The sequence below is a fragment of the Scyliorhinus torazame genome, chromosome 11 (assembly GCF_047496885.1).
Source record: "Scyliorhinus torazame isolate Kashiwa2021f chromosome 11, sScyTor2.1, whole genome shotgun sequence".
NCBI classification, from domain to species: Eukaryota; Metazoa; Chordata; class Chondrichthyes; order Carcharhiniformes; family Scyliorhinidae; genus Scyliorhinus; species Scyliorhinus torazame.
Genome location: NC_092717.1, coordinates 256408729 through 256420733, shown reverse-complemented (window position 1 = coordinate 256420733; position 12005 = coordinate 256408729). Strand labels below are relative to the sequence as shown.

Genomic DNA, 12005 nt, shown 5'->3' with positions numbered 1-12005 from the left:
ACTCCATAGGCCTTCTTCACAACCCTATCAACCTGGGTGGCAACTTTCAGGGATCTATGTACATGGACACCTAGATCCCTCTGCTCATCCACACTTTCAAGAACTTTACCATTAGCCAAATATTCTGCATTCCTGTTATTCCTTCCAAAGTGAATCACCTCACACTTCTCTACATTAAACTCCATTTGCCACCTCTCAGCCCAGCTCTGCAGCTTATCTATATCCCTCTGTAACCTGCTACATCCTTCCACACTATCGACAACACCACCGACTTTAGTATCGTCTGCAAATTTACTCACCCACCCTTCTGCGCCTTCCTCTAGGTCATTGATAAAAATGACAAACAGCAACGGCCCCAGAACAGATCCTTGTGGTACTCCACTTGTGACTGTACTCCATTCTGAATATTTCCCATCAACCACCACCCTCTGTCTTCTTTCAGCTAGCCAATTTCTGATCCACATCTCTAAATCACCCTCAATCCCCAGCCTCCGTATTTTTTGCAATAGCCTACCGTGGGGAACCTTATCAAACGCTTTGCTGAAATCCATATACACCACATCAACTGCTCTACCCTCGTCTACCTGTTCAGTCACCTTCTCAAAGAACTCAATAAGGTTTGTGAGGCATGACCTACCCTTCACAAAGCCATGCTGACTATCCCTGATCATATTATTCCTATCTAGATGATTATAAATCTTGTCCCTTATAATCCCCTCCAAGACTTTACCCACTACAGACGTGAGGCTCACCGGTCTATAGTTGCCGGGGTTGTCTCTGCTCCCCTTTTTGAACAAAGGGACCACATTTGCTGTCCTCCAGTCCTCTGGCACTATTCCTGTAGCCAATGATGACATAAAAATCAAAGGTCCAGCAATCTCTTCCCTGGCCTCCCATAGAATCCTAGGATAAATCCCATCAGGTCCCGGGGACTTATCTATTTTCAGCCTGTCCAGAATTGCCAACACCTCTTCCCTACGTACCTCAATGCCATCTATTCTATTAGCCTGGGGCTCAGCATTCTCCTCCACAACATTATCTTTTTCCTGAGTGAATACTGACGAAAAATATTCATTTAGTATCTCGCCTATCTCTTCAGACTCCACACACAATTTCCCATCCCTGTCCTTGACTGGTCCTACTCTTTCCCTAGTCATTCGCTTATTCCTGACATACCTATAGAAAGCTTTTGGGTTTTCCTTGATCCTTCCTGCCAAGAAATTCGTGACTTGACTCTCTGTCTTCCCGCTTTGTTGTGTAGAATCTGTACCTACGCAAAATAAGGGGTGGTTTTGGGTCATAGTGCTCTTCCACCAATTGCGTTAATTGTTGGAAGGGTAGGGTGTCCGGCGTATCGGGATAAGTTAGACTACGTATAATGGCGAAGGCTGAGGGTCCGCACGCCGACAGCAGTATAACCCGTTTCCTTCCGTCCTCCGTTATCTCATTGGCCTGGAAAAAGTAACACATTCTCTCCACATACTGGGACCAGTCCTCAATAGTCGGGTCGAATGCATCCAACTTCCCAAAAAACGGCATTTTGGAAAGAGCAAGGCTTACCCTCCGAGTGCGGCAGCTGGTCTCCGCAAGGTTCTTTGTTTACCTCGTCGCCACTGTAATAATCCACAGGAGGCAGGGGTTCTGTCACCACACCAGTATTTATTTGCAATAACTATAGACAAGAGCAGCTCCAAACAGAGCTGCTAGCATTCCAGTCAACTTAAGACTGCCTCACAAAGCCTACACAGGTGCTTATATGGGCCACCTCAATGAGCTATCATTGAGGGAGCTCATACTCCAATTGGCCAACCAATAATGCCAATTGGAGGTCATTACAAACACCATAATGCCAGCCAAGCTCATATCAAAGCTCCAAAACCTAGGACTTGGCTCCTCCCTTTGCAACTGGATCCCTGACTTTCTGACCCATAGACCACAATCAGTGAGGATAAACAACAACACCTCCTCCACGTTAGTCCTCAATACCCGGGCCCCGCAAGGCTGCGTACCTAGCCCCCTGCACTCCTTATACACACACGACTGTGTGGCAAAATTTGGCTCTAACTCCATCTACAAGTTTCTTGACACACTACCGCAGTGAGTCGGATCGCGAACAACGATGTGTCAGAGTACAGGGGGGAGATAGAGAACCCAGTGGAGTGGTGTAACGACAACAATCTCTCCCTCAATGCCAGCAAAACTGAAGAGCTGGTCATTGACTTCAGGAAATGAAGTATCGTTCACACCCCTGTCTGCATTTAAAAAAATGTTTTTTTCATTATGAATTGACGGGATGTGGGTGTCGCTGGTTAGACCGGTATTTATTTCCCAACCCTAGTTGCCCTTCAGAAGATGGGGGTGGGTTGTCTTCTTGAACCGCTGCAGTCCCTCAGGTGTAAGTACACCCCCTGTGCTGTGAGGGAGGGAGTTCCAGGATGTTGCCCTAGCAACAATGAAGGAACGGTGATATATTTCATAAATTGGACCCTCACTCTCTTCCAGGACAAGTCATCCAGTACTGAGAGTTGTGAAGACAGCCCAGTCCGTCACACAAACCCGCCTCACATCTGCTGACTCTGTCTACACCTCCCGCTGCCTGGGGAAAGTGGGCAGCATCATCAAAGACCCCTCCCACCCGGGTTATTCATTCTTCCATCTGAGAACACGCACGAACAGTTTCAAAAACAGCTTCTTCCCCGCTGTTACCAGAGTCCTGATTGATCCTCTTATGGACTGACCTGATCTCTTCACACATCTTCTCTACTGAGTAGTACTGCATTCCGTATGCTTCACCCGATGCCTGTGTCTATGTATTTACATTGTGTGTTTATGTATGTCCTATGTTTTTTCATTAATGGAACGATCTGTCTGGATTGTAGACAGAACAATATTTTTCACTGTACCTCCGTACACATGACAATAAAATCAAATCCAAATCAAACGGGGCAGCAGGGTAGCACAGTGGTTAGCACAATTGCTTCACAGCTCCAGGGTCCCAGGTTCGATTCCCGGCTTGGGTCACTGTCTGTGCAGAGTCTGCACGTCCTCCCCGTGTGTGCGTGGGTTTCCTCCGGGTGCTCCGGTTTCCTCCCACAGTCCAAAGATGTGCAGGTTAGGTGGATTGGCCACGCTAAATTGCCCTTAGTCCAAAATTGCCTTTAGTATTGGGTGGGGTTATGGGAATAGGGTGGGGAGGGTGGGCTTGGGTAGGGGGCTCTTTCCAAGAGCCGGTGCAGACTCGATGGGCCCTTTTTAAAATTACAGCACAGGGACAGGCCCTTCGGCCCTCCCAGCCTGCGCCGATCCAGATCCTTTACCTAAACCTCTCTTCTATTTTCCAAGGATCTACTTCCCTCTGTTCCCCGCCCGTTCATATATCTGTCTAGATGCATATTAAATGATGCTATTGTGCCCGCCTCTACCACCTCCGCTGGCAAAGCGTTCCAGGCACCCACCACCTTCTGCGTATTTATTTTCAAATTGTATTCTCCCTTCTTAATCAACCCCTTGGTCTGCCTTTGCTGAATTTTAAACTGTTCCCAATCCTCAGGTCTACTGCTTTTTCTAGCTAATTTGTATCCCTCTGCTTTGAATCTAATACTATCTCTAATTTTCCTTGTAAAGTAAACCAGTAATAAATCCAATGCCCAGGCATTGTAGCTGCAGCTCTCTCAGCTGGTGAAGGTGGAGTGACAGGATGTGAGAGGAATGTGGATGGTGGGGTAGTGTGTGATTGGGAGGAAGTGGGGTAGGGCTGGTGATGAGGTGCAGCTGATAGAGGGATGTAAGCTCAGAGCGGGGTATAGGGCAGGTTGAGAAGAAGTGTGAATGGGAAGTGGAGATAAGAACATAACATATAAAAACTAGGAACAGGAGTAGGCCATCTGGCCCCTCGAGCCTGCTCCACCATTCAATGAGATCATGGCTGATCTTTTGTGGATTCAGCTCCACTTTCCGGCCCGAACACCATAACCCTTAATCCCTTTATTCTTCAAAAAACTATCTATCTTTATCTTAAAAACATTTAATGAAGGAGCCTCTACTGCTTCACTGGGCAAGGAATTCCATAGATTCACAACCCTTTGGGTGAAGAAGTTCCTCCTAAACTCAGTCCTAAATCTACTTCCCCTTCTTTTGAGGCTATTCCCCCTAGTTCTGCTTTCACCCGCCAGTGGAAACAACTTGCCCGCATCTATCCTATCTATTCCCTTCATAATTTTATATGTTTCTATAAGATCCTCCCTCATCCTTCTAAATTCCAACGAGTACAGTCCCAGTCTACTCAACCTCTCCTCGTAATCCAACCCCTTCAGCTCTGGGATTAACCTAGTGAATCTCCTCTGCACACCCTCCAGTGCCAGTATGTCCTTTCTCAAGTAAGGAGACCAAAACTGAACACAATACTCCAGGTGTGGCCTCACTAACACCGTATACAATTGCAGCATAACCTCCCTAGTCTTAAACTCCATCCCTCTAGCAATGAAGGGCAAAATTCAATTTGCCTTCTTAATCGCCTGTTGCAGCTGTAAAACAACTTTTTGTGACTCATGCACTAGCACACCCAGGTCTCTCAGCACAGCAGCATGTTTTAATATTTTATTTAAATAAACCCTTTCGCTGTTATTCCTACCAAAATGGATAACCTCACATTTGTCAACATTATGGTGGAGATGAGGGAGGTGTGGGAGGAGAGGGGATACAGGGGGTGTGGTAGGAGAGGTGGTACAGGTGGGTGTGTGGGGGAGTGAGGGTACAGTGGCTGTGGGGTTCAGGGGTGTGGGGGGTTCAGGTGGGTGTGGGGGTGACGGGGTGCAGGGGGTGAGGGAGTGTGGGGGAGAGAGGGTACATGGTTGTGTGGGGGTACAGGGTGTGTGGGAGTAATGGGGGGTACAGGGGGATGTGGGAGTACAGGGGGGGTACAGGGAGATGTGGGGTACAGTGGGGGTACGGGGATGTGGGGTACAGTGGAATATGGGGTACAGGGGTGTGTGAGGGTATTGCGGGGTTGGGGTACAGGGGGTGTGGGAGTACAGGGGGGTGGGGTACTCGGGGATGTAGGGGTACAGGGGGGTACAGAGGGATGTGGGGGTACAGGGGTGGGTGGGGGTATTAGGGGGTCGGGGTACAGGGGGGTGGACGTACAGGGGGGGTGGGGGTACTCAGTTGTGTGGGGGTACAGGGTGCTACAGGGGGATGTGGGGGTACAGGGGGGTGTGGGTGTATTGGGGGTGTCGGGGTACAGGGTGGGTGGGAGTACAGGGGGGTGGGGATAATCAGGGATGTGGGGGTACAGGGGTGGTAGAGGGGGATGTGGGGGTATAGGGGTGTGTCAGGGTAGTGGGGGTTGGGGTACAGGGGGGGATGAGGGTACAGGGGGGATGGGGTACAGGGGGATGTGGGGGTACAGGGGGATGTGGGGGTACAGGGGGATGTGGGGTACAGTGGGATATGGGGGTACAGGGAGATGTGGGGGTACAGGGGTGTGTGGGAGTATTGGGGGGTCAGGGTACGGGGGGATTGCAAGGGGTGAGGGTACTCGGGGATGTGGGGGTACACGGGGATGTGTGGGTACAGGGGTGTGTGGGGGTATTGGAAGGGTCGGGGTACAGGGGGTGGGAGTACAGGGGTGGGGGTACAGAGGGGGCGGGGGTATGGGGGTACTCGGGGATGTGGGGGTACAGTGGTGTGTGGGAGTATTTGGGGGTCAGGGTACAGGGGGGTGGGAATACAGGGGGGTGGGGGTACTCGGGGATGTGGGGGTACAGGGGGGCACGGGGGGATGTGGGGGTACAGGGGTGTGTGGGGATATTGGGGGGTCGGGGTGGGGGGGTGCTACAGGGAGGTGGGGGTGGTAGTATTGGGGGGTGGGGGTGCAAGGGGTAGGAGTTTGGGGAGTACAGGGGGTGGGGGTACAGGGGTGTGTGAGTATTGGGAGTCGGGGGGTTCAGGAGGGTGGGGGTACAGGGGTGGTGGGGTACAGGGGGGTGGGGGGGGTTGGAGTATTGGGGGGTACAGGGGGGTGAGGGGTGGGGGGTGGGAGTATTGTGGGGGTGGCGGGTGGGGGCTGGGGGGGTGGGAGTATTGGGTGGGTACAGGGGGTGGGAGTATTAGGGGGTGGGGTACAGGGGGTGGGGGGGGTGGGAGTATTGGGGGGGTACAGGGGGTGTGTGGGTACAGGGGAGTGAGGGGTACTGGGGTGTGGGGGTGGGAGTATTGGGTACAGGGGGGTGGGGGTACAGGGGGGTGGGGGTACAGGGGGGTGGGGGGTACGGGGGTGGGGGGTACAGGGGGGTGGGGGGTACAGGGAGGTGGGGGGTACAGGGAGGTGGGGTACTCGGGGATGTGGGGGTACAGGGGTGCATGGGGGTACTCAGTTGTGTGGGGGTACAGGGTGCTACAGGGGGATGTGGGGGTACAGGGGTGTGTGGGTGTATTGGGGGTGTCGGGGTACAGGGTGGGTGGGAGTACAGGGGGGTGGGGATAATGAGGAATGTGGGGGTACAGGGGTGGTAGAGGGGGATGGGGGGGTATAAGGGTGTGTCAGGGTATTGGGGGTTGGGGTACAGGGGGGATGAGGGTACAGGGGGGATGAGGTACAGGGGGATGTGGGAGTACAGGGGGGTATAGGGGATGTGGGGTACAGTGGGATATGGGGGTACAGGGAGATGTGGGGGTACAGGGGTGTGTGGGGGTATTGGGGGGTACAGGGGGGTGGGGGGTACAGGGGGGGTGATCTGAGTATCGAACGAGCTGCATTAACCTCCCTGTTCTTCCTGTTCAGTTCGTGTCGGAATGGACAGCTGCTCTGCTCATTCGCCACCTGTGTCGTGGACGGTCAGTTTTCCGACTGGAGCCCCTGGACACTCTGTTCCCGGAGCTGCGGCGGGATTGGGCACAGGACTAGATCACGTGACTGTTCAAACCCAGCACCAACCAATGGCGGTAGAGATTGCTCCGGACCACGAATTGATTTCAAATTCTGTCCAACCATCGAGTGTGAAGGTGAGAAAGAGAGAGAGAGAGAAAGTGTCAGAGACGGAGACAGGCACATGTGGGAGAGGGACATGGATGAGTGTGAGAGAGAGATGGAGGAGTGCGGAAGTGGGAGATGGAGGAGTGTGAGAGAGAGATGGATGAGTGCATGTGAGTGAGAACAAGAACAAAGAACAAAGAAATGTACAGCACAGGAACAGGCCCTTCGGCCCTCCAAGCCCGTGCCGACCATGCTGCCCGACTAAACTACAATCTTCTACCCTTCCTGGGTCCGTATCCCTCTATTCCCATCCTATTCATGTATTTGTCAAGATGCCCCTTAAATGTCCCTATCGTCCCTGCTTCCACCACCTCCTCCGGCAGCGAGTTCCAGGCACCCACTACCCTCTGTGTAAAAAACTTGCCTCGTACATCTACTCTAAACTTTGCCCCTCTCACCTTAAACCTATGCCCCCTAGTAATTGACCCCTCTACCCTGGGGAAAAGCCTCTGACTATCCACTCTGTCTATGCCCCTCATAATTTTGTGGACCTCTATCAGGTCTCCCCTCAACCTCCTTCGATCCAGTGAGAACAAACCGAGTTTATTCAACCGCTCCTCATAGCTAATGCCCTCCATACCAGGCAACATTCTGGTAAATCTCTTCTGCACCCTCTCTAAAGCCTCCACATCCTTCTGGTAGTGTGGCGACCAGAATTGAACACTATACTCCAAGTGTGGCCTAACAAAGGTTCTATACAGCTGCAACATGACTTGCCAATTCTTATACTCAATGCCCCGGCCAATGAAGGCAAGCATGCCGTATGCCTTCTTGACTACCTTCTCCACCTGTGTTGCCCCTTTCAGTGACCTGTGGACCTGTACACCTAGATCTCTCTGACTGTCAATACTCTTGAGGGTTCTACCATTCACTGTATATTCCCTACCTGTATTAGGGAGGCCTGTAATAAACCCCCAACATTGTGACTGCACCCTTCTTATTCTTGATCTCTACCCATATAGCCTCGCTGCCCTCTGAGGTGTCCTCCCGTAGTACATAGAACATAGAATGATACAGCGCAGTACACGCCCTTCGGCCCACGATGTTGCACCGAAACAAAAGCCATCTAACCTACACTATGCCATTATCATCCATATGTTTATCCAATAAACTTTTAAATGCCCTCAATGTTGGCGAGTTCACTCCTGTTGCAGGTAGGGCATTCCACGGCCTCACCACTCTTTGCGTAAAGAACCTACCTCTGACCTCTGTCCTATATCTATTACCCCTCAGTTTAAAGCTACGTCCCCTCGTGCCAGCCACTTCCATCCGCGGGAGAAGGCTCTCACTGTCCACCCTATCTAACCCCCTGATCATTTTGTATGCCTCTATTAAGTCTCCTCTTAACCTTCTTCTCTCCAACGAAAACAACCTCAAATCCATCACCTTTCCTCATAAGATTTTCCCTCCATACCAAGCAACATCCTGGTAAATCTCCTCTGCACCCGCTCCAAAGCCTCCACGTCCTTCCTATAATGCGGTGACCAGAACTGTACGCAATACTCCAAATGCTGCCGTACCAGTTTTGTACAGCTGCAACATGACCTCCTGACTCCGGAACTCAATCACTCTACCAATAAAGGCCAACACTCCATAGGTCTTCTTCACAACCCTATCAACCTGGGTGGCAACTTTCAGGGATCTATGTACATGGACACCTAGATCCCTCTGCTCATCCACACTTCCATGAACTTTACCATTAGCCAAATATTCCGCATTCCTGTTCTTCCTTCCAAAGTGAATCACCTCACACTTCTCTACATTAAACTCCATTTGCCACCTCTCAGCCCAGCTCTGCAGCTTATCTATGTCCCACTGTAACCTGCTACATCCTTCCACACTGTCGACAACACCACCGACTTTAGTGTCGTCTGCAAATTTACTCACCCACCCTTCTGCGCCTTCCTCTAGGTCATTGATAAAAATGACAAACCGCAACGGCCCCAGAACAGATCCTTGTGGTACACCACTTGTAACTGAACTCCATTCTGAACATTTCCCATCAACCACCACCCTCTGTCTTCTTTCAGCTAGCCAATTTCTGATCCACATCTCTAAATCACCCTCAATCCCCAGCCTCCGTATTTCCTGCAATAGCCTACCGTGGGGAACCTTATCAAACGCTTTATTGAAATCCATATACACCACATCAACTGCTCTACCCTCGTCTACCTGTTCAGTCACCTTCTCAAAGACCTCGATAAGGTTTGTGAGGCATGACCTACCCTTCACAAAGCCATGCTGACTATCCCTGATCATATTATTCCTATCTAGATGATTATAAATCTTGTCTCTTATAATCCCCTCCAAGGCTTTACCCACTACAGACGTGAGGCTCACCGGTCTATAGTTGCCGGGGTTGTCTCTGCTCCCCTTTTTGAACAAAGGGACCACATTTGCTGTCCTCCAGTCCTCTGGCACTATTCCTGTAGCCAATGATGATATAAAAATCAAAGCCAAAGGTCCAGCAATCTCTTCCCTGGCCTCCCAGAGAATCCTAGGATAAATCCCATCAGGTCCCGGGGACTTATCTATTTTCAGCCTGTCCAGAATTGCCAACACCTCTTCCCTACGTACCTCAATGCCATCTATTCTATTAGCCTGGGGCTCAGCATTCTCCTCCACAACATTATCTTTTTCCTGAGTGAATACTGACGAAAAATATTCATTTAGTATCTCGCCTATCTCTTCAGACTCCACACACAATTTCCCATCCCTGTCCTTGACTGGTCCTACTCTTTCCCTAGTCATTCGCTTATTGTGAAGATGAGGTGTGAAGTTTCAGTTGGGGCGATGGATAGTTACAAGGTAGCGAGGAAGGATCTAAAGAGAGAGCTAAGACGAGCAAGGAGGGGACATGAGAAGTATTTGGCAGGTAGGATCAAGGAAAACCCAACAGCTTTCTATCGGTATGTCAGGAGTAAGCGAATGACTAGGGTAAGAGTAGGACCAGTCAAGGACAGGGATGGGAAGTTGTGTGTGGAGTCTGAAGAGATAGGCGAGATACTAAATGAATATTTTTCCTCAGTATTCACTCAGGAAAAAGATAATGTTGTGGAGGAGAATGCTGAGACCCAGGCTATTAGAATAGATGGCATTGAGGTACGTAGGGAAGAGGTGTTGCCAATTCTGGACAGGCTGAAAATAGATAAATCCCCGGGGCCTGATGGGATTTATCCTAGGATTCTCTGGGAGGCCAGGGAAGAGATTGCTGGACCTTTGGCTTTGATTTTTATGTCATCATTGGCTACAGGAATAGTGCCAGAGGACTGGAGGACAGCAAATGTGGTCCCTTTGTTCAAAAAGGGGAGCAGAGACAACCCCGGCAACTATAGACCGGTGAGCCTCACGTCTGTAGTGGGTAAAGTCTTGGAGGGGATTATAAGAGACAAGATTTATAATCATCTAGATAGGAATAATATGATCAGGGATAGTCAGCATGGCTTTGTGAAGGGTAGGTCATGCCTCACAAACCTTATTGAGTTCTTTGAGAAGGTGACTGAACAGGTAGACGAGGGTAGAGCAGTTGATGTGGTGTATATGGATTTCAGCAAAGCGTTTGATAAGGTTCCCCACGGTAGGCTATTGCAAAAAATACGGAGGCTGGGGATTGAGGGTGATTTAGAGATGTGGATCAGAAATTGGCTAGCTGAAAGAAGACAGAGGGTGGTGGTTGATGGAATATGTTCAGAATGGAGTACAGTCACAAGTGGCGTACCACAAGGATCTGTTCTGGGGCCGTTGCTTTTTGTCATTTTTATTAATGACCTAGAGGAAGGCGCAGAAGGGTGGGTGAGTAAATTTGCAGATGATACTAAATTCGGTGGTGTTGTTGATAGTGTGGAAGGATGTAGCAGGTTACAGAGGGATATAGATAAGCTGCAGTGCTGGGCTGAGAGGTGGCAAATGGAGTTTAATGTAGAGAAGTGTGAGGTGATTCACTTTGGAAGGAATAACAGGAATGCGGAATATTTGGCTAATGGTAAAGTTCTTGAAAGTGTGGATGAGCAGAGGGATCTCGGTATCCATGTACATAGATCCCTGAAAGTTGCCACCCAGGTTGATAGGGTTGTGAAGAAGGCCTTTAGAGTGTTGGCCTTTATTGGTAGAGGGATTGAGTTCCGGAGTCAGGAGGTCATGTTGCAGCTGTACAAAACTCTGTTACGGCCGCATTTGGAGTATTGCGTACAGTTCTGGTCACCGCATTATAGGAAGGACGTGGAGGCTTTGGAGCGGGTGCAGAGGAGATTTACAGGATGTTGCCTGGTATGGAGGGAAAATCTTATGAGGAAAGGCTGATGGACTTGAGGTTGTTTTCGTTGGAGAGAAGAAGGTTAAGAGGAGACTTAATAGAGGCATACAAAATGATCAGGTGGTTGTATAGGGTGGACAGTGAGAGCCTTCTCCCGCGGATGGAAATGGCTGGCACGAGGGGACATAACTTTAAACTGAGGGGTAATAGATATAGGACAGAGTAGTGAGGCCGTGGAATGCTCTACCTGCTACAGAAGTGAACGCGCCAATATTGAGGGCATTTAAAAGTTTATTGGATAAACATATGGATGATAATGGCATAGTGTAGGTTAGATGGCTTTTGTTTCGGTGCAACATCGTGGGCCGAAGGGCCTGTACTGCTCTGTATTGTTCTATGTTCTACGTTCTATGTTAACAAGAGATTCCACTTCTTTGGTAAACCACGGTTCCCTCGCTCTACGCCTTCATCCCTGCCTGACCGGTACGTACTTATCAAGAACACGCAGTAGCTGATCCTTGAACAAGCTCCAGTTATCCAGTGTGCCCAACACTTGCAGCCTACTTCTCCAACCTATCCCCCCCAAGTCACGTCTAATGGCATCATAATTGCCCTTCCCCCAGCTATAACTCTTGCCCTGCGGTGTATACTTATCCCTTTCCATCATTAACGTAAACGTCACCGAATTGTGGTCACTGTCCCCAAAGTGCTCTCCTACCT

General features: G+C 50.1%; 1 protein-coding gene across 1 annotated transcript in view; it reads left to right on the top strand.

Annotated features, from left to right (window-relative positions):
- The window catches only part of sspo (SCO-spondin), a 1206999-nt gene that overhangs the window by 887468 nt on the left and 307526 nt on the right, over positions 1 to 12005 (top strand). Inside the window, 1 exon segment of the mRNA XM_072468611.1 lies at positions 6782 to 7002. Coding sequence (XP_072324712.1) covers positions 6782 to 7002 — 221 coding nt within the window.